Below are 22,624 nucleotides of genomic sequence, written 5' to 3' on the forward strand. Positions count from 1 at the left end.
TTAGCCAAGACTGGAGGAAGGACTGCCAAAAAAAGAGCAGGCAGAACAGTTCCCCAGGATCACACAGGCTGGGAATTGTTCATGTTCCCAAGACCTGGAATAGAAAAACCTCTGTAAACATACTACAAATGTTCAAGAAGATAGAAGAAAGCATGAGCACATTAAGGAGAGACAAAGAGGACAGAAAAAGAACAACATTGAACTTCTAGAAATGGAAAATGTAATCAATGTGTAAGATGAAAAATGTAATCAGTGAGATGAAAAAAAATATACTGGACAGGATTTAACAGCAGACTAGACATTGCTGAAGAAAAGGTCGTGTGACTTGAGTATATAGCACTAGAGACTGTCCACAATGGAACACAGAGAAATAAAGACTAAAAACGATCAAACAAAAAACATGAGTATCGGTGAGCTGTGGGACAATTTTAAGTGGCCTAATATGCATGTAATTGGAGTCTCAGAAGGAAAAGAGAGAGAAGCAAGCAGGGGGAGCATGGAGTGAGATGGAGTGGTGCAAAAAAATTGAAGAAATAATGGCAGAACATTTTCCAAATTTAATGACTTCTATAAACCCACAAATCTAAGAAATTTAAAAATCCCAGCAGAAGACCCATAAGGAATCCTACACCAAGGCACATCATGGTCATACTTCTTTAAAACCAGTGATATAAAGAGAAATCCTTAAAAGCATGGAGAGAAAAAAGACCAGGTAACTTGTGGGCAGAGAGAGTAGGAATGATCTGGAAGTGGCAGGGAAAGCAATGTAAGGGATTTCTCTGGGAGTAAGAAGGTAGAGAGAATGTTTGGAGAAGAGCTCAGGAAGGTAGGGATTGCAGTGATTATGCCTGAGCACTCCAGAAGGCACAGAGGAAGGTGTCTGGAGTTGAGGAGGTAGGAGGCAGAGATGAGGTCTCATTAGGGGATGTATAAAGCCATATCAGGATAAAGATGACCTGTGAATCTTGAATCATTTGTGTCTGATTTAAACAGGAAAAACAGGCATGATGTCATTAGTTCTGACAATCTCCAAGGCAGATTGGGGTGACAAGGCTGTGAGGGTTATGAGCAGGGAAAAGGGGATCTGCCCCGGAGCCAGCAGAGCTCATCTTCACTTCAGCTGATGGAAATGTGGAGCCAGGGAAGGGTGGTCTTACCAGGTGAGCTCTGTGCCTGTTGCTGACTTTCCATGCTTCCACTGTGGGTGTGTGGGTTGTGGGGGAGGGATTTAGTCAACTCTGTAGCCTGATTCTTTAGACATCTGCTGTGGAGATTTCCATTCCTACACCCAATGGGTCCCCAGCAAAAGGGGTTATCACATCTGTTGAAAGGAAGCATTCTGAATGTTGGATGCCATGTTTGAAAAGAAATATTTTTATTTTCAATGTTTGTTTTTCTGAAATTGTTCACAGATGGCTTTTGCACTTACATCCTATTACTGTTGTAATCACTTGGGGTCTATTTATATAACAGTCCTATATGTCCCAGAAGCCAATGTGTTAGGCAGTTCCTACGTTGCTATAAAGAAATACCTGAGGCTGGGTAATGTGTAAAGAAAAGAGGTTTCATTGGCTCACGGTTCTGCGGGTTTTACAGGAAACATGGTGCTGGCATTTGCTCATCATCCAGGGAGACCACAGGAAGCTTACAATCATAACGGAAGGTGAAGGGGGAGCAGCCACGTCACTTGGTGAAAGCAGGAGCAGGAGAGAGAAAGTCGGGGAGGGGGGTGCCACACACTTTTAAAGGGCCAGATCTCATCTCCTGTGAACTCAGAGCAAGAGCTCAGTCATCACCAAGGGGATGGCCCAAGCCATTCATGAGGATCTGTCCCTATGATCCAGATACCTCCCACCAGTCCCCACCTCCAACACTGGGGATTACATTTCAACATGAGACCTGAGTGGGGACAAATATCCAAACTATATTAGGCTATTCTCCTGGGGTCCTCATAACTCCTTTCCCTTGATGAGTTGATATCTTTTTGATTACATGGAATTATAGAGTCATGCCTTGTCAAGATGTGAGTGACATGAAGAAAGCATTTTATTCAAGATCATCAGCTGGGATAGATTAAAGAACACTTGGCAGCAATTAAAAATACACAAGAAAGCCACCACACTGTACTTGTGAGGTTGCTTTATTTTTCATTTTTGTATTTTTGTGGAGACGGGGTCTCACTATGTTACCCAGGCTAATCTCAAACTCCTGGCTTCAAGGGATCCTCCCACCTTGGCCTCCCAAAGTGTTAGGATTATAGGTGTGAACCACAACGCCTGGCCAGAGGTTGCTTTAATAAGCAGTTTTTCACAATTTATTTACTCTTAAATAAATTAGCTGTTGTATTGTTAAATATTTGATAAAAAGCATAACTGAGTAAAGTATGGTAGCCTTCAGCAGTAACAATGGGAAGCCTGGTTATTGGACTGTATGGCCATAAACAGTGCCTCACTGCTTGCTTGGTGTCTGCTTACCTTAATTAAAAACAAACTCTTTAGAAAAAAATAAATATCATGTAGAATGTAAGCCTTATGATCCCCAACCTATAAAAATTATATTCAGTATCTCGTAGGGTACCCAGTATATCCTTATAAGAGCAACATTTTGTGATTTTAGGATATTTATGACCACGTGTGTACGTTTCATTAATTGCACTCTGTTTCGTATGGCTATAATGTGATTTTTAAAGTCTGTATTCTGTTAGTAGAAGCAGTAAATGAGCAGTATGTATGCATTACTTGTTACCAAGAAGCACAGTTCCCTATGGTATTCCTTCTGGTAAATTGTATTAATCATATCCAGATTATATAAGAATATTATAAAGTAATTCAGTTCATATCACAAATTATCCTTAACATAGCGTGTGTGCCTGATCTGGATCTCAAGTTTATTTTCTTTGCTATGTTTGATCTGCATAATTATAGTCTTGTTGACTTTCAATTTTCTTCAAGCAGAGTAGCTCTTTAAAAACCAAACATTTAACCATGTACCCTCTGCCAAAAGAGAGAGAGAGAGAGCCCTGGAAAAAAAAGAAATATTACATTAATCAGTTTATGTCTATTCTCTGTGTGAAGTGGTTTCAAGGTGATGTTGGATTTGGGAAAAATTTGAAGCAATGTGGCCACCTTTGCCATAGACTTTGTATGAACCACCTGTATGATATGGCTGCCACAAACAGTAAGATATGTTAATTTAGTATTAAGAGAGGCGTAGCATTCCAACAATAGGAAGATAGAGTTCTGTTAGATTATTCTGCCATAGCTAGACTATTGTTGTCTATTTCTGATTATCTTGTTTTTATATTTGTATATTTTGCCCTCTGTGTGACCAACCACTGACACACATTTTCAAAGTAATTGTGTTTGGAATACAGGGGGAAGAAACTATCTGATCCACATTGTCTTCTAAAGTCCTAAGCCATGATTTTTTTTAACATTATTAAGCATTATTCTATAATGAAAACCATCGGATAAATCAAGAAAAAAATAAAGACTGTGATTATATTAATAATCAGAGAGTTCTAAAGGACCGCTTCCTATGACCCTTTAACAACCTGAGCTTGTTCTGATTATAAAATATGTAGTTCCCTAGTTGTCAGTTTTGAGAAAAGTTAAGGCAATAATTTATCACCTTAAAATACTTTTTAGGGACAGTTAAGAGTTTTTTTTTTATTAGCAGCTTACATTTGAAAATTCAAATTTTTCTATTAGAGATATAAAACTAAAATATCTAGTCTTTTAAAATTATTTGCCATATTTTTAAGTATCATATCTGAACGGAACATTTTAGACATTCCTTTTGAAAAATTAGAGCTAATAGAACTTCTTCCTCTATCTTTGACATGAACATTCCTATTTTCCATTAAAGTTAGAATCATCTCATTTTCTTTTTTCTTTTTTTTGGAGACAGAGTCTCACTCTGTCGCCCAGGCTGGAGTGAAGTGGTGTGATCTCAGCTCACTGTAGCCTCTGCCTCCCAGGTTCAAGCAATTCTCATGCCTCAGCCTCCCGAGTAGCTGGGATTACAGGTGTAATCCACCACACACGGCTAATTTTTTTATTTTTAGTAGAGACAGTTTTACCATGTTGCCCAGGCTGGCCTCAAACTCCTGAGCTCAGGTGATCTGCCCACCTCGGCCTCTCAAAGTGCAAGGATTACACGTGTGAGCCACCATGTCCAGCCCATCATTTCATTTTCAGCATGTAGGGTTTGTTGGTTTTTTTTCCATTTTTAAAGTTATACAGAAAAGCCATAATATCAGTGTGATTGACTAAAAATAATCTTTATTTTTAACATTGGACTTAGGAGAAAATCAAGATAATTTCAATGTTTTTGTTTCATTTTAGGTCTCCGGATAACTGTGCTCCTGACATCCTTCCTTATGGTTTTGGGAACTGGTCTAAGATGCATACCTATATCAGACTTAATGCTTAAAAGAAGGTAAATCCTGTAAATAACATTTCTCCCACATTTTTCATTTTATTATGTGTATAAATTTTAAAGAAGATCGGTAAAGGGTCATATTTATAGAAGCATTTATTTTTTTACTCTATATGATGATTAATTTAATTGACATCAGTTGTCATATGGAAGACACTATACTAGTTGTTGTGGAAATAAAAAGAGCAAGTTAATCTTCATATTATCCAGGAACAATAATAATCATGAGAAAATAATAGTATAACATACCATTTGTAAGTATAATAATATAACATACTATATATATAATAGTGTAGTTAATGCTACAGAAGAAATACAAAATTGCCTCAAGAGACTAGGAGAAGTTTTGGCTGTGGGAATCAAAAAGAAGAGTTCATAAAGGTGGTGGTAATTAAACTTGGCATTGAATGATGAGTAGAATGTTGGTAACTATAGTCAGGGGAAGGGTATTCTAGGATGGGGGAATAGCAAGAGTGAAGCCATGGAGGCAGGTAAGCATAGGCCTTTCTGGGGTGGATAGGTAGTCTTATTTGTATATAGCAGCCTTTCTGCAACTAGGACCATGGATTTATTCTTAGGGAGTGTAAGGTATATGAAGGTTTTAAATTTTGTTTTTATATTGGTTATGATACTGTATTATTTTACCAGTAATAATCTGCAATAAAAAGGTATTTTTGTTGACCAGGATGTTAATTTCTTAAATTAGTGTTTCCCAGACTGGGGTCCTTGAATGTGACCTTGAGAGTCGTTGAGACATTTTTTCCCTTTCAGAAGGACCCATGAATTACTCAAGTTCGAGAGATACTGGTCTACAGATTAAGGTGTAAGAATGGGATATAAAGAGATGAGGTTAGAAGATGATATTTTGATTCTGAAGGGTCTTGATGCCATCCTATATTATTAACAGTGTACTTTCCTCACTGGATAGTGGAAAGCCCCTTAGGCTCTTAATCAGAGGAGCGCTAGTATCAGACCTGTGTTATATTCACTATGGATTGAGATATGCAGGCTTGATTATAAGGGGTAGAGATTGCTGGCAGAAGACCTGGAAAGATATAGTGGGACCCCAAGCTGGAGTCATTCTTTTGTTGGTTCATTTATTAGGTCATTCATTCATTCAACAGAATTCACTGAGCTTCTACTATGTGCCAACCTCTTTTGTGGGCATTGGGAATATGACAGAAGACAAAGCAGATAAAAATTACTATGTAATGTAGTAAATTACATAGTACATTTACATAGTAATTTACTATATAATGTACATTAAATTACATACTATGTTTGTGATGTAGTTTCATTCCACTCAGGGAAACCAGCAATAAACTAGATAAATAAGTAAAATACATAGTATGTGCTATGGAGGGTAAAACAAAATAGGAAAGAAGGATATGAAAAGGCGAGGAAAGGATGGTGAGATTTCAGAAAGAAAAACCTAACTGGGAAGATAACCTTTTGGGATAAAAACCTGACAGAAGTAATGGATGATGCAGTATCTAGGAATCAAGCATTATATGCAGAGAGAACCGCAAGAGTTCAGGGCAGAAGAGGGACAGGGATGCCTGGCAGGGAGGCTGGTGTGGCATGAGAAGAGCAGGTAGCAAATGAGGTCAGAGCAGTTATAGAGTGGTAGTGGGAGTGTGGGACCAGATTCTTTAAGACCACGTCAGCTCCTCAGCTTTTTCTGAGCTAGGAAACCACTGGGGGTTTTGAGCTGAGAGTGCCATGGTGCTCGGCTGCTCCTTTGAGAATGGACTGAAGCTTGAGGTCATGGGCATAAGTAAAAGAAGTTGGGAAGTGAGTGCAATAAACCAGGTGAGAGATGATGGTGGCTTGGAACATAGTGGTGGCAGTGGGAGTGGTGAGAAGTGGTCAAATTCTGATCATCTTGAATATTCAAAATGTAATTATATTCTGATTATATTCTGGTCCATTTGCTGACGGACCAGATGTGGGAAGTAAGAGAAAGGAGTCCAGAATGATTCCATGCTGTGGGAAGTTGGGGGAATGGAAAGGATGGCACAGACCTGAGGGGAAGTGTGAGAAAAAGAGATGGGAGGTGATAATGCTGGAAGTTTCACTCAAGGGACTCTGAAATTGTTGATTCCATTAACAGATGGAGAACATAGAAGTGGGGGAGAGTGGCTTTCAGGGACAAGATGTTGACTTTCTTTTGGAACAGAATTTTTCAGTTTCAAAATAAATGTTCAGTTTTGAATTTCAGAATGTGTTCTCTTTCTAGAAAATTTAGGGTACAAGGGTTCATATTTGAAAAGGGAGGTAAGACAATCATCTAAGTTCCTATGGAAAGCTAATCATAATTTTCCATCCTTCTGAGTTAGATTTTAACACAAGTCTCATTATTGTATTTGAGATGCTCTTAATTTTTCAAACACCCAGAGGCGTATTTTTTCAAGCATCCACAGATTTTAAGTACAGATTTTCATGTAAGCTTAAATTCAACACTGCTTTCTTTTAAAATGCCTATTAAGGCCAGGTGCAGTGGCCCACACCTGTAATCCCAGCACTTTGGGAGGCTGAGGCAGGTGGATCTCTTGTGCTCGGAGTTTGAGACCAGCCTGGGCAACATAGCGCGACCCCGTCTAAAAAAAAAATACCTATTAATATTTTTGCTAGTTTTTCTTCTGTTTTGGGCCATCCATACTATTACTTGCCTCCAGTCTCATATCCCTTTATATCCTTTCCATATACAAAATTCTGGGAATAATAGAGTTGACTCTCCATCTTGTTGGAGAAGGTGGTATGAAAAAGAAACAATTCATAAATAAATGTAAACAAATGTAGAACAGGAAACAAGTAGAAATAAAAAGTTCAGAAATTGAATCTTTCATAAAAAGAGTGTATAAATTAAATTTTCAATCTTATGCATTCATCTATAAAGAATATAGGAGTATTAACCCCTTGAAATAAGACTTCATTTTGTAGTCTTTAAGCATACCTTTTAAGCAGTATTATTAACAATGCATGATGCAGCTGTTAAAATGAAAATGCTATAATTGGAACATGTATTTTCAACAAATCAGGTGTATAGCCATCACTTTCAAGCTTCAGTCTCCATCCGATGTTCCAGGGAAGGCCAGTGTTGAAACAAGCATTTACAAGTCTGTGTTTTTGTGGCCTTGTTTCACTCGGAGCTTTTTGAGCTTTTGACCCAGCCATTTGGAATGGCTCCCCTGTACCCTTGACTTCCTGTATCTTAGCTCCCTTAAGTATCAAGACATGAGAATAGCAGCATTCTGACAAGCTCTTCCTAACGGTGTTCTACTTATATATAGTATCAGTATTTATTTTATTTGCATAGTACTGATGAAAATTCAGGAAAAAATTATTTTGCCACGTTTCTCTTATAACATCTTAGATAAATAAGGAACTTGGCATAACAAATTATAAAGCATTTTTTCTTCTATGATCTGGAACAAAATAATACCCCCAAAAATTTTAAAAGCCATCACTCTATTGCAATGAGCGCTATTACTCTATAGTGTGAAATATTATTATATTGCTTTCCCTGTAAACAACTTAAGGACTTCTGGAGGGTGAACTTATAGTAAGTTATATCTACTCTTAATCACAGGTGTATCCAGTGATTCCCGTAACACATGCCATGTATATTTTTAAATTTTATTTTACGTTCCAGGATGCATGTGCAGGCTGTGCAGGTTTATTACATAGGTAAACATGTGCAACAGATGCCACATTATCTTTCAATTCAGTGTAATTTTCATTAATATTAACAATACTTAACGTTTACCAACATGTATTAAATGGTTTGGTTCTAGTAAACATAGATTTTCTAGAAATATACTCCATTGTGAAATACTTTGCAGCTGGCAGGATTATGTTTAAAATGACCCTAACAGAAAAAGGTGAATTGTTTAGTGAATGATTTTGTGACAGCTGCTTAGCTATCTGAATAAATAGGAAGAAGAACCTAGATCCCTCCCTTACCACATAAGTAAATCCCAGCTGGATCAAAGACTTACATGTAAATAATGAATCATAAAAGTATTAGAACATGACTGTTTTACAGAATCTGAGGGCGGAGAGGGCCTTCCAATTAAGACACAAGTCCCAGAAGCCATAAAAGAAAGCCTTGATATATTTGACTATGTAAAAATTTAGATTATGATTGAATATACTATAAAACAAAGTCAAAAGACAAGTTAACTGGGAAATATTTGCAACAATAAGACAAATGAGTAATTCCTTAGTTCTTTGAAATCAATAAGAAAAATAGCAACTCAATAGGAAAATAGGTAATGTATATGAGCAAGCAATTACAGAAGTTGAAATATAAATGGCATGAACTCAAGAGAAGTTCAAGAGAATTCTTTCTTGCGAACTCGAGAGAACTCAGGAGAATATTCAACTTTTGTCGTAATTAAATAAATGAAAATTAAAATAGCAGACAGATGTCTATTTACTGGCAAAGATGAAAAAAATTGATAATGTGCTATGCCTGAGATGTGGGGAAAAACAGGCACTGCTGATGTGTGAGCAGTTTGGGGCATCATCCTATTTGGAGGGCACTTTGGCAGTATTTACCAGATTCAAATATACATGTCCTTTGACCTACACCTATATTTGCACTTATAGAAAATTAGCCCACATATAAAGCTCTATCAGTTTGCAAGAATTACCATGTTTGTGCAGCTTTGCTTGTAATAGCAGAAGGCTGGATGTAACCCAAATGCCTTCAGCAGAGAACTGATTATGATGCAGTATATCATGGAATCATATTGCACTGTGAAAAGGAAGTAAAAGTCCTATAAGTGCTAATATGAAAATATCTCCAAAATATATTGTTGAGTTAAAAGGCAAACTTTAGAAGATTATGTTTAGTATGTTCTTAGAAAAAAATGGGAAGGGTATCATTTGTTTTTTCTGGGAAGAGCATCTGAGGAATAGAAGTCTGAGGTGGAAAGGACATTTACTTTTTATTTTGTACTACTTTTGGGAATATTTTTACCATGTGCATCTATTACCTTTTTTTTTTTTTTTTTTTTGGAGACACTCTGTTGCCCAGGCTGGAGTGTGGTGGTGTGATCATAGCTTATTGCAGCCTCAAACTCCTAGGCTCAAGGGATCCTCCTGCCTCAGCCTCCCATGTAGCTGGGACTACAGGCATGTGCCATCACACCTGGCTAGTTTTTAAATTTTTTGTAGAGACAGAGTCCCACTATTTTGCCTGAGTTAGTCTCAAATTCTGGGCTCAAGTGATCCTCCCACCTCAGCCTCGCAAAGTGCTGGGATTACAGGTGTGAGCCACTGCATCCAGCCTGTATTACCTTTTTAACTGAAAGCACTAGCTAAGTAAAACTAAAATCACCACCTCAGAGCCTTAATAATAAGAAAAGTAAAGAGAAGGAAGGGTTATATATAAATTTGCCCAGCATAGAAATGTAAATCTTTTGATGTAAAAATGAGCAATTGGTAGATTTAAGAAGTAAGACTCTTCTCAGTAAAATACAGAAGATTCAGATTCCCCTATATCAGTGTCTTCTAAAATATAATTCACAGACTACCTGCTTATTAAAATACAGATCCCTGGGCCCCAAGCCAGTCCCACTTAGTTAGGCTCTTGAGTGAACCCTGAGAATGAGCAGTTTTAACAAGCTCTTTTAGTCTTATACTCATTTAAATTTGAGAACTACTTTCCTATTCCCTAGTCTTACACTCATTTAAATTTGAGAACATCTTCACTTTAAATAGTAATCGATTAAACAAATAGCTTTATGCTTATCCATCCTACAATATAATCACACAATACATTTAATGTCTTATTTTAAAGCAGATTAAGGATTAGTCTTTATTTAATAAATATATTTGCCTTAATTTGACTCTTAAAACTCAAGGCAACTCAAGGCAAGTAAAACTCATGACTATTTCTGCATAGTGGTCAGATGGACTTCAGATAAGAAAGATTTGTAAGAAAAGATAACCAGTCATGATAAGCATTTAAGAGGGAAAAAAAGGGAGTCAAAAGGTGTGTAAAGGCAGGGCATGATGGCTCATGCCTGTAATCCCAGTACTTTGGGAGGTCAAGGCAGACAGATCACCTGAGGTCAGGAGTTTAAGACCAGCCTGGCCAACATAGTGAAACCCAGTCTCTACTAAAAATACAAAAATTAGCCGGGCGTGGAGGTGCTTGCCTGTAATCCCAGCTACTCAGGAGGCTGAGGCAGGAGAATCTGGGAGGTGGAGGTTGCAATGAGCTGAGATTGCACCACTGCACTCTAGCCTGGGTGATAGAGCGAGACTCTGTCTCAAAAAAAAAAGGGGGGGTGTGTAAAATTGTCTTTAGAGTTTTGGAAAATTCTTTTTTTAACCTTTTTGTTGTTTTTGAAATATGTTATTTCTGAGACATTTTTTCCAAGGGCCCAATGTCATTTATGAATTTTTTATTGACTTCTTTCTTGTTCAGTGCATCATACAGAGAAGTATATAAAACATACATGTGTATCATCAGACTGATACCCATGTAGCCGTCACTCAGCCCAGACTCCAGAAGTCTCCTGCATGCCCCTTCCTGCTCATAATCCTCACCCTCCCTCCTGTATATCATCACAATCATGAATGGATAGAATTTTCAAAGTAGACTGAGTTGAAAGTTATTAAGGATATATTCAAAATCTATTGCAAATGTTTATTCTTTCCTTTGAAATAAGGATCTTAGATTTGTTTTCCCCTTAATAACCAAAGGGACAAACAATTAAAACTTTATCTGCAACAAAATGATTAGAGGAACAAAATATGCTAGAGGCAGATGTTGATAACAATTTAACATATAATTAAAAAAATCAGTAGGATTATTTGAAAAATCGTATTTTATTAAATAGAAGTTTATGTATTTTTGCAAATTCATTACATATTAGTTTAAAAAAATGAATCCTTACTTTGCACCATTCATTAAAACATATTCCTGATGGATTGGAGAGCTGTGTATTTAAAATGAGACAGGATAAGGGAAAATGAATCTTAAAGACATTGCTTTATTTCCCAAGCATAAAAACAATGAAAGTGGTGGCTCATACCTGTAATCACAGAAGGTTAGGAGGCCAAGGCAGGTGGATCACTTGAGGCCAGGAGTTCAAGACCAGCATGGCCAACATGGTGAAACCTCGTCTCTACTAAAAATACAAAAATTACCCAGGCATGGTGCATTCCTATAATCCCAGCTACTCGGGAGGCTGAGGCATGAGAATCACTTGAACCTGGGAGGCGGAGGTTACAGTGAGCCTAGATTGCACCACTGCACTCCAGCCTGGGCCACAGAGCAAGACCCTGTCTGAAAAACGAAAACAAACACAAATCACAGAGGGAAAGATTCGTGATTTGGGTTTTCAGGTTAGAGTTAGGCTAACATTTTGACAACATTTTCCAGCTTTATGCTTCAAAACAGATTATAAAATTAAAATGCAAACTGGGAGAAATATGTGTTACAAATGTAGTAGATAACTTATAAGTAACATGAGCATTTTTGAAAATTGAATAGAAAAATGGACATAGTAGACATGGCTAACAATTGTTGATTCTCAGATTTCATCATTTAAATTTATAATTCAACAGTCAACATTTATTGACAGCATATGTATATGTTAGTATCAGTAAAGTACAGACTGAGCTGTGTAACAAAGAAACCAAAAATATTGAGGCTCAATAAGGTAGAAGTTCATTTTTCTCTCAAGGAACAATCTAAAACAAGCTTGTCCAATCTGTGGCATGTGTGCGGCCCAGGATGGCTTCGAATGTGGCCCAAAACAAATTTGTAAACTTTCTTAAAACATGAGATTTTTTTGTATGACTTTTTTTTTCTCTTAGCTCATCAGCTGTCATTCGTGTTAGTATATTTTATGTGTGGCCCAAGACAGTTCTTCTTCTTCCAGTGTGGCCCAGGGAATCCAAAAGATTGGACACGCCTGGTCTAAACGATAGTGGGCTATTCAGGGGAAGTAGGCAGCTTTGTTCTGAAAGGTCCTCCAGGACCTAAGCCCCTTCTGTGTTGTTGCTCCAGCATCTCCTAGGGTGATATTATTGTCTGTATCATGCTGTCATTCTAGCCCACAGGAGGGGAAATGGGATATCCAAGGCAGGTGACTGCATCTTCTTTTTTTTTCTTTTTTTTTTTTGAGACGGAGTCTCACTCTGTCACCCAGGCTGGAGTGCAGTGGCATGATCTTGGCTCACTACAACTTCCACTTCCCAAGTTCAAGCAATTCTCCTGCCTCAGCCTCCTGAGTAACTAGGATTACAGGCACCTGCCACCATGCCCGGCTAATTTTTGTGTTTTTAGTAGAGATGGGGTTATTTATGTTGGCCAGGCTTGTCTTGAACTCCTGGCCTTGAGTAATCTGCCCGCCTCGGCCTCTCAAAGTGCTGGGATTGCAGAGGTGGGCCCCCACGCCTGGCCTGTTTGTGTCATTTCTAGCCATATCTCATTGGTTGCAGACTTAAAACTTGGCCACATGGATCTGGAAGAGAGGTTGGAAAAGTAGCTCAGCAGCAATGTATGAAGTTAAACTCAAGGATGCCATGCCAAAACAAAGAAAGGGAGAATAAATAGGTGGAGACAGGAGTCTCTGCTGTCAGATGCCTCCATGTGTCCATGTGCTCCCCTCTTCCCATGCAGAGAACATATTCATCCTTCCTCAATGGAGAAAACTCAAAGTCCTGTCCAATTAGTGCATCCAACTCAAAATCCAGAATCTCTGGGCTCTGTCAGATCTTTGTGGCTTTCTGAGAGTAATTTCTTTGATTATTGTTTGTGGCTTTTGGCTTTGTCTTCTGGAAGGCTCTTTTTTTGTTCAGTATTCCCAGTGACCACGCCTGAAGTGGTTGTTGGATGTTTCACTTTCTGCTTGATGCTGATTTGGGAACCTGAAGATTACTTTAGGGATCAAACAGTCTTAAACTTTGGTAGAAGTGTTTTGTAGTATCTTGGCAATACACTTCCCTCAAATGCTTAATAGTCTTTTGGTCTATTTACATCAGGTAAGTTCCATGGAAATGTAGCCATGCCAAAATATTTCTCCTTCTGCTTATGGTTCTTATACCTGTTGAATCTCCTCTTTCCTTTACCAGCTTGGGTACCCATCCCAGATTTTCTCAATTTAGTGGTAGCCACCTTGATACCATCTGAAAAACGTAGGCCTAGGAAGGAAAATATCACCCTTTACCTAATTTTTGCTGCTAGACTGGCTCTGAAGCACATTTTATTTCCTGCCATTTGGATTCAGAAGCAACTTGAGGCTTCAAATTTCTGGATTCTCATTAAATTTATATTGCAGGCCTCAGGCAGAGAAATTCCCTTAGCAGAGCTCTTATCCCTTCCATCTCTGCTTACAAACCAGCTAATTCTTTATATCTCTCTTGTGCCATCCTAAACTCAGTAAGGGGCAAGAAACACAGAGTAATGTTCTGATTTTTTTTCCAGCAAATCCCAGGTCATCACAAGCAGTGGTATTGCCGTGGCCACAGGTCACCTGCCTTTTCTGCCTACAGCCTGACCACTAAGTCAGTGCCAATACGTTGTGCCTTTGTGAATGCAGCACCCCAATTCTTGAGCTAATTTCTCAGTTAGAGGACAATTTAAGTTGCTATAATGAGGAGATCTCAAAATAGCATGGTTCAAACAAGACACTATTTCTTTCTTATTATTAGTCCAGAGTAAGCAGGTGGGCCAGAGCAGGTAGCAGTTCTGATCTACGAGGTTGTCTAGGGACCTGAGTTCCCTCTATCTTGTAACCTTCTCCCCAGGGAGATGACCTTGACAGTATAGTCAACAGCCAGTTCATCAGCACAGTGGTCACATTGCACCCACAGGAAGAATCAGAGAAGGGAGGACAGTTCTGTCTTCATGGAGGTGACCTTGAGGTCCTCCTGCTCTAATCTCATTGGCCTGAACTTAGTAATAACAAGGCCTCAGCTATCTGTCAGGGCCGCTTTTACTCCTGCAAAAACTTAAGGTCCTCTGTAACTAAAAGGAAAACAGAATGACCCTGGGGTCTCTACCACAGGCAAATTGGCTACCTATTTGGGAGGAAAAGACCATTTTGTATCCTCATGTTATATGATGTATCAAAATAAATTCAAATAAGCGAAATGGTTAAATATTTAGCTGAGAAACAAAATATGGGGGTATTTATCTGATCTCCACATGGGAAAGATATTTTTTCCAAGCATGAAAATAAAGGAAAATCATAAAGAGAGAGGTTGATAGATTTGAGGAAGAAGAAGTCAGAGAAATGTTTTCTTGCCTTTTCCAGCAACTGCAGTTGCTGCCTTTGAAAACAGAGGAAGGGGGCGCTGAGCCAACGAATGCCGGCAGCCACTACAAGCTGGAAAATCAGGGAAACAGATTCTCTTCTAAAGCCTCTTGAAAGGGACCCAGCCCTGCCAACACCTTGATTTTAGCCCTAGAGTCCCATGTTGGACTTCTGATTTATGGAACTGTAAGATGACGCATTTGTATTATTTTAACCACTAAGTTTGTGGTAATTTGTTATAACAGGACTAGGAAACTAATCACCAAGTTTTGCATGTGTGTGTGTGAGAGAGAGAGAGAGTGTGTGTGTGTGTGTGTATTTTTATTTATTATTGTTTTCTTTGTTTGTTTTTTGTTTGAGACAGGGTCTCATTCTGTCGCCCAGGCAATTGTGGCTCACTGCAGTCTCGATCTCCTGGGCTCAAGCAATCCTCCTACCTGAGCTTCACAAGTACCTGAAGCTATAGGCATGTGCCACCACACCCAGCTATTTTTTTTTTTTTTTTGGTAGAGACAGGGTTTCACTATGTTGCCCAGGCTGGTCTCAAACTCTGGCCTCAAATGATCCACCTGCCCTGGCCTCCCAAAGTGCTAGGATTACAGGTATGCACCACCTTACCCAGTGTGCGTGTATCTTTAAATAGTGATGCTCTATGCTGATGAAGCAGACACTGTCAGCTACTACTGATGGGAATGTAAAGTACTGCTAACCCTCCTGAAAAACAGTTTGCGAGTATATTTCCTAAGATCTAGAGTGTTCACACATTTTAACTTACTGAACCTAAATAAATAATTTTGAAAGTAGCTAATATTCACATGCAAAGATTGTCACACCAGCATTATTAATATTAGCAAATAAGTTGTTGGAAACAACTGTCCAACTTTAGGAAAATGGTTAAATGAGACTTTATATATCTGTATAATACAATATCACAAAACCGTTAACAATTATTATAAAGAATAATGAAATGAGAAAATCCTTGATAGACTATAAAATGACTTAGTGCATAAGCTGTATATTCAGTATAGTATCTGTGGTTACCTATGTATGATTAAGTATTGATTGATCGAGAGAGTGAGAGATGCATTAGGGAAAAAACTGAAAGAAGGAAAGACTGGAAAATCAAAATATTAGTAGTGGTTGTCTGAATTGGGGTATTCCATTTATAGATGATTTTTTTCTTCTTTATGCATTTCTTTTCAAAATTTTCTACTATGAATATGTATTAATATGTACTTTTAAACAAAAAGACAAAATAAAAGTTATGTGACAAGAAACAAGGAATGAAACAAAATGAGGGGAGGTAGACATCTCTCAGACCAGGACTAAGGCCATTTTTCCCCTGTGCATTGCTGAGAGATTATTGTATATGACCTTAATAAAAATCTTGTGAGAGAAACCGGGCTTGTTGGCTCACACTTGTAATCCCAGCACTTTGGAAGGCTGAGGTGGGTGGATTGCTTGAGGCCAGGAGTTCAAGAGCAGCCTGGCTAACATGGTGAAACCCCGTCTCTACTAAAAATATAAAAATTAGCCAGGCATGGTGGGGTGTGCCTGTAGTCCCAGCTACTCAGGAGGTGAGGCAGGAGAATAGTTTGAACCCAGGAGACAGAGGTTGCAGTGAGCTGAAATCACACCACTGCACTCCAGCCTGGGCAACAGAGTGAGTGAGATTCCATCCCAAAAAACAACAACAACAAAAAAAAAACAAAAAAACTTGTGAGAGGCCAGCCTCTGTGGTTTATGCCTATAATCCTAGCACTTTAGGAGGCCGAGGCAGGAGGATCACTTGAGGCCAGGAGGACTAGCCTGGGTAACATAGCAAGACCCTGTCTCTACAAAAAATTTAAAAATTAGGTGTGGTAGTGTGTGCCTGTAGTCCCAGCTACTTGAGAGGCTGAAGTGGGAGGGTCACTTGAGCCCAGAGGTCGAGGCTGCAGTGAGCTGCCTTCGCGCCACTGCAGTCCAGCCTGGGAGACAGAGCACGACCCTGCCTCAAAAAAAAAAAAAAAAAAAAAAAATCCTGTGAGACAGAAAGTATCTTTGGAGAAATTGAAACAGAAAGAGAATGTGATTTACTAAAGATTATATGGTTAATAAATTTAGCTAAGACTAGAAGCTAAGCCCTGTGATAGCTAATCTAATATTATTTTCACTGTATTTTTTTATGTATTTTCTATAGCTGGTACTTGATAAGTTATTAAAATCTTCTTTAGGGCCAAGACTGTAATGCTCATCTTCATATTCCCTTTAGTGCCTAGCTGCAGGTGCCTTGACCATAGCAACTACTCAATAGATATTTTTAATTGAATCATTGTTGACCAAAATTAATAAAGGATACAAAAATAAAATAGATTTTTATGAAAGAAAACTGAGGCTGTGATACCAAAGTTTTTGAAAGGCTCATTACTTTTCCACCACCACCTCTATTTCTCTTTTCCTGTCTTCCTTTTTCCTGTAGTTAATTCATAACATCTCTAACCCTTTTTGTTGCCCACCTTTTCTTGGGCTAAATAAAGGAAAACTATTTCCGGCACTTTTGCCATTTTCAACATCAAAAAAAATCCTGTAAACACATGACTTTTTTTAAAAGGTTTTTTTTTTTTTTTTAAAGAATATGAGCTAAGAGTTTAGTTTGATATGGCATAATTAGGAATTGGGAGAAAGTTTCTGAACTATTGACATATTGAGTTTTGGAGGTAAGTATTTTTATGTATTCTAAATTACTTCATATTAAAAATATATAGAATTCAAATTCTGTATACTAGAATAGCACTGAGGAAGTATCTGCCAGATTTCTAAAAAGCCAACTCGAATGTTAGCATCAATGTTAGTCATAATAAACTAGAGGTTTATAAAGTAGGTTTATGAACAGAATAAAAACATTCTGTACTGTGTGCCTTTGGATTTAAGGAACATTGGATTTTCTTAACAATCAGTAATTTTTTTATTATTAACAGAGAACCTACAGAATGGGATCATGTGAGAGAGTAGAGATTTGTGGGCTGATGAAATTAGCTATAATTTTGATTTCTAGTTCTGGCTAAGCCATTAGCTAGTTGTATGACTGGAGCTCCCTCCAATACTTTTTAAAGAAAGGAAAGTTATAAAATTATAAATGTGATTTTACATGTGTTATTAACTTTCTGGAAGGGGTTGGGTTATCTAGGTGAGGTCTGAAGTCACTTCCAGCTCTAAAGATTTTAATTCTAAAACATCATATTATTTAAGTAGAAATAATTTAGGAGTCATAGGTATTTCTTCCAGGATATCAGAAAGCAAAAGGTTAGGACACCAGAGTATTAAATGCAAGCTAAAATGTCAAGTACATTAGAAGATGTCAACTGTAGATCTTCAATTTGAACTTCAGCTATTGGCATTTGTCTGAAAAGCTATAGTCAATTGAATGATATAGAAAGAAATGCAGCTGTGCACCAGCGCGATCCCACGTGCCCCTGCAGGCATTGTCCTCTGTGGGCAGGGGCACTAATTGAGGGCAGTGGGACTCTGCAGCGCACCTGGGGCTGAGCCTGGCTGGGTCCTCTCCTATTCCTGCCACAGGCTAGCAGTCTCAGCAGTGCTGATGTTAGTGGGTAGCACCAGGTCTCGCTCCCTCGTCTCTACCATCCCTGCTCTGCCAGTGCAGGAGAAGTTCCCCTCTGATATGGTTTGGCTGTGTCCCCACCCAAATCTCATCTTTAACTGTAGTTCCCATAATCCCCACGTGTTGTGGGAGAGACCTGGTGGGAGGTAATTGAATCGGGGGTGGTTACCCCCATGCTGCTGTTCTTGTGATAGTGAGTCTCATGAGATCTGATGGTTTTATAAAGGGCAGTTCCCCTGCGCACACTGTCTTGCCTGCCACCAAGTAAGGCATGCCTTTACTCCTCCTTCACTTTCCACCATGATTCTGAGGCCTCCCAGCCATGTGGAACTGTGAGTCCATTAAACTTCTTTTTCTTTATAAGTTACTCAGTCTCAGGTATGTCTTTATTAACAGCAGAGAATGGACTAATACACCCTCTCTCATCCACTTTTCCATCTGGCTTGTGGGGACGGGATGAGCCAGGCTCCAGAAGTAGACAGAGGCTAGGTAAGGAGGAAAAAAAGGGAAAAGGAGAAAGACTTCAGAGAGGAGGGAAGAAAAGGGAGTTGGAGGCCATGGGTTGGGAGGTGGATGGAGAAACAGGAGAGAGTTAAGGAGTCAGTATGAGGAGACTGGGCTGAAGGAGGAGGCACACATCTGCTTCCTGACAGATCTCTCATAGCTTGACCTGCAGAGGTGCAAAAGAAATGCAGTCCATTAACTGTGAGGATGCACCTGCTTTCATCAGGTGTGGAGTTTCAGGTAAGGAAGCAAGAGTCAGACCCCTTGAATTAACTAGTCCATTACTGGACAACTGCCTTTCTGCTCCAGAGCTTATTGCCCAGAAGACAAAACTGCCTCCTCACACTCCTAACTTCTGCCCACCTTTCCCAAGTCCACTGTGCTTGAGACAGTTATGTCACGTTGGCCTTGCTTTTAAAACACTCTAAAACATCCTTTTTTAAAATGTCACATTGGCCTTGCTTTTAAAACTCCCTAAAACATCTTTTTTTTAAGCTTTATTTTGAGAATATTTGTTAGTCATGTTGTTTTTTGTATTACTGAATTTAAACTTGTTAAAATTTATCAACAGAACTGATCTGATGTATGCATTTGGATAACTTTGTGAAGTTTTGGAAACGCAGTTTAGTTGCATATTTCAGTGACTGCGCGTCCCTGTACTGGGCCCAGTCTGTGAGTTCCCGAGAGCATCCACACTGCCTTAGTGCTATGGGAGTGAGGCCCGTGGGGACTGCCGCCATGATCCTGACCTACAAGGACCTTAACTTTTACCTAGCAAAACAAAACTGAGGCATGTAATGATGACAAACAATTAATATTAAACCATGTGGTTGACTTCACTGTACTGAAGATTGTGAATCCCCCTCTTTCATTTTTCTTTGTCGTTTTTAATAGTCAGACCAGATCAGTAGGTATTAGTTTCTGAAAACCAGCTTCTTTCATAAGTGCTTAGAAAGCATTAGGATAATCGTGAGTTGCATTTTATCTTTTAATGTGTGAAAGTGGAGAGACTTTTTAATTCAGACTGTTCATTTAAGCTGGATGTTTTTTCTTTTCAGTTCACTTCGCTAAGCTTATATACCTAATTTTTATTCCTGCATCTGTTTCTTCTAGAAATAGTCTAAATCTAGATTTCGATTTCCTCATGAGTCTGACTTCCATGCTGAACACTCTACTGAAACTGCTTCTACTCAGACCACAAATGATCTTTTCTGTGCTGAATCTGGTGGTTACATTTCAGTTATTATAAATGATCTTTCTGTTTGATGTGATGTTGTTGACCACTCGCTCTTATGTTCTTGGAACTCGTCTCTCCTTAGTTGCCGTGATACCAGTCTTTCCTCTTTTACTTTTTTTCTGCCTTATAATGGCTCCTTCTCAATCATCTTGCTCGACTCCCATTCCTCTATTTTTAAAATGTTGTTATTCTCCAGTGTTTCTTCCCCAACCCAATCCACCTACAACTTATATTTCTCAGCTCAGACTGCTTTTCTTAGCTTCTGGCCTATATTAGCCACATATTGGATGTTTGTACAGAGTTATGGGTGCCCTCCAGTATCCACCCCCTCTCCTGGCCATATATATTGTATTACCTTAACGGTTCTCCAGACCATCCGTCCTCCACCTCCCCACTGTGTTGCCAGTACCACTTTAAACCATGCCATAGAGTCCCTGTCCTGGATTCCATGCCTGAGGGTATCCCATTCTGGCTTTCTTTCAGCCTTGCCCTTCCATGTGGGGTGAGGATTTCATAGGGCCAAGGGGATGTGCACACCCTGCCCTCTACCCTCTAGTTTTATGCACTAGCTACACAAGACCCCAGAAACAGGCCTTACAACAAGCCTCTTTCCCAGGCCTGCTCTTCCAAGAGTGTGTGTACTTCCTAGGCCTAAGGGATAGCTGTGTACTTCCCTGCTGTGTACTTCCTAGGCCTAAGGGATAGCTAAGGGGCAGCTGTTTGGAGGGGATAGTTGGAGCTTAGATGGAGTTGGACCTTCAGCTCCACATGCATATATGCAAAGCCCTGATATATAGGCCAGGGCCAGAGGTCAGAAGAGAAGAAGGACATGCAGAGACCCCCATCTGTACTCTTGTCATAGGCAGCATAAGCATAGGGCCAGGCCTGACTATTGCCTTCTTTTTCTTTATGTTCCTGCTACAGTGCTGGTATCACTGTACTTTTAGGGATTCTTAAGGGCAAGGGCTTTAGCTTTTTAATTTTACATTCTCATTTGCCTATCACAGTGCCTACCCAACACATGGTGACTACTCAATATATGGTTGTTGAATTAAGTAATAAATGCATAGTTACCATTTTATAATTATTTTATTTCCTTTATTATCATTTTAAAGAGGTTATGGTAATGTTCATATGATTTTATGATGTCCTAGGGTCAATATTTTTGCAGAAAAAATATATCTCTAATTTGCATTCCTATTAAATGGAAAAATTAGACTTAATGTATAAAGCAGAATTTTTTTTTAAAATATCTTTTTACAAATTTATTTCATGAAATGATGTTTCTTAATGGTAGGTGGTAGAAAATAGTGTCAGGCAAACATGAAAATCTTTATATTACAGATTACTGTAACATCACAGTCCCCAGGACAACAGTGCTTATGACCAGTTATAACACATTAGAAGCTGCTGAACCCTGAGGGACGCTAGGATATAAGTGTCAGAAGGAGCAGGACTAAGTTCTGGAAAACTACAAAGTGCTGGGAGGAGTGGGACTGGGTTTCCCTGCCAGGTTTCTCATGAATTCAGAGGATAACTAGTTCTCCTACTGAGCTTGTTTATGAAGAGTGTGTGTATGATGACTTTTAATGCAAAAGCATGTAATTATCTAAAATTGGAGTAACTTTACAACACCACATAAGCTTATTTTAATTCCTGAGGTGGTTTTTAACTATAACTTATATGCCCTAGATTGGCCTCCCAAGTTCAAGGACCTTTAAACCAAGAACCCATCTGAAGTGTCCCTGGTGCTATTCCTTCTTTGGATACTACTTTAATACGTACTGTATTGTAGTGAGAAATGTTCTGGTCTAAGAGTCAAGTAAACCGGATTTGGATGGCCCTTAAATTATCTGAAACTCACACATTCTCTGACTCTTAGGTCAGACTCTGCTGCTTGGGTAATAGTATATTTGTGATTCCACTGAGAGGTAACAAAGAGTTAAGCCATGGCAATTATTTGAGTTTTATACCTTAACTGTGAAGAGCTTCTCTTCTCTTCTCTTCTTTTCTTTTTCTTTCTTTCTTTCTTTCTTTCTTTCTTTCTTTCTTTCTTTCTTTCTTTCTTTCTTTCTTTCCTTTCTTTCTTTCTCTTTTCTTTCTTTCTTTTCCTTCCCTCCCTCCCTCTCTTTTTTCCTTCCTTCCTTCCTTCCCTCCCTCCCTCCCTTTCTTCTTTTCCTTTCCTTTCTTTTTCTTCCTTCTTTTTTTTTTGAGACAAAATCTCGCTCTGTCGCACAGGCTGTAGTGCAGTGGCACAATCTCTGCTCACTGCAACCTCTGCCTCCCAAGCTCAAGCGATTCTCATGCCTCAGCTTTCTGAGTAGCTGGGATTACAGGCATACGTCACCATGCCCAGCTAATTTTTGTATTTTTAGAGGAGGTGGGGTTTTGTCATGTTGGCCAGGCTGGTCTTGAACTCCTGGCCTCAAGGGATCCACCCACCTCGGCCTCCCAAAGTGCTGGGGTTACAAGCATGAGCCACTGTGCCCAGCCAGGAGTCCTGCTTTCTTATCAGTCTTTTTGTTTTTGATTTATTTCTTCCATGTTCTCCTTCTA

At 39.0% G+C, this 22,624-nt stretch overlaps 2 protein-coding genes across 2 annotated transcripts in view; one reads left to right on the forward strand and one right to left on the reverse strand.

The window, feature by feature from the left end:
* KPNA1 (karyopherin subunit alpha 1) overlaps nt 1-9,536 on the reverse strand; it is a 310,494-nt gene extending 300,958 nt beyond the window's left edge. The window contains exon 1 of the mRNA XM_055259297.2: nt 9,533-9,536. The gene's annotated coding sequence lies outside the window, so the exon portion shown is untranslated. The remainder of the gene's footprint in view (nt 1-9,532) is intronic.
* Nucleotides 1-22,624, forward strand: part of SLC49A4 (solute carrier family 49 member 4) — a 94,430-nt gene that overhangs the window by 7,429 nt on the left and 64,377 nt on the right. Inside the window, exon 2 of the mRNA XM_055259301.2 lies at nt 4,347-4,440. Coding sequence (XP_055115276.1) covers nt 4,347-4,440 — 94 coding nt within the window. The remainder of the gene's footprint in view (nt 1-4,346; nt 4,441-22,624) is intronic.

The sequence above is a fragment of the Symphalangus syndactylus genome, chromosome 21, assembly GCF_028878055.3.
Source record: "Symphalangus syndactylus isolate Jambi chromosome 21, NHGRI_mSymSyn1-v2.1_pri, whole genome shotgun sequence".
Classification (NCBI taxonomy): Eukaryota; Metazoa; Chordata; class Mammalia; order Primates; family Hylobatidae; genus Symphalangus; species Symphalangus syndactylus.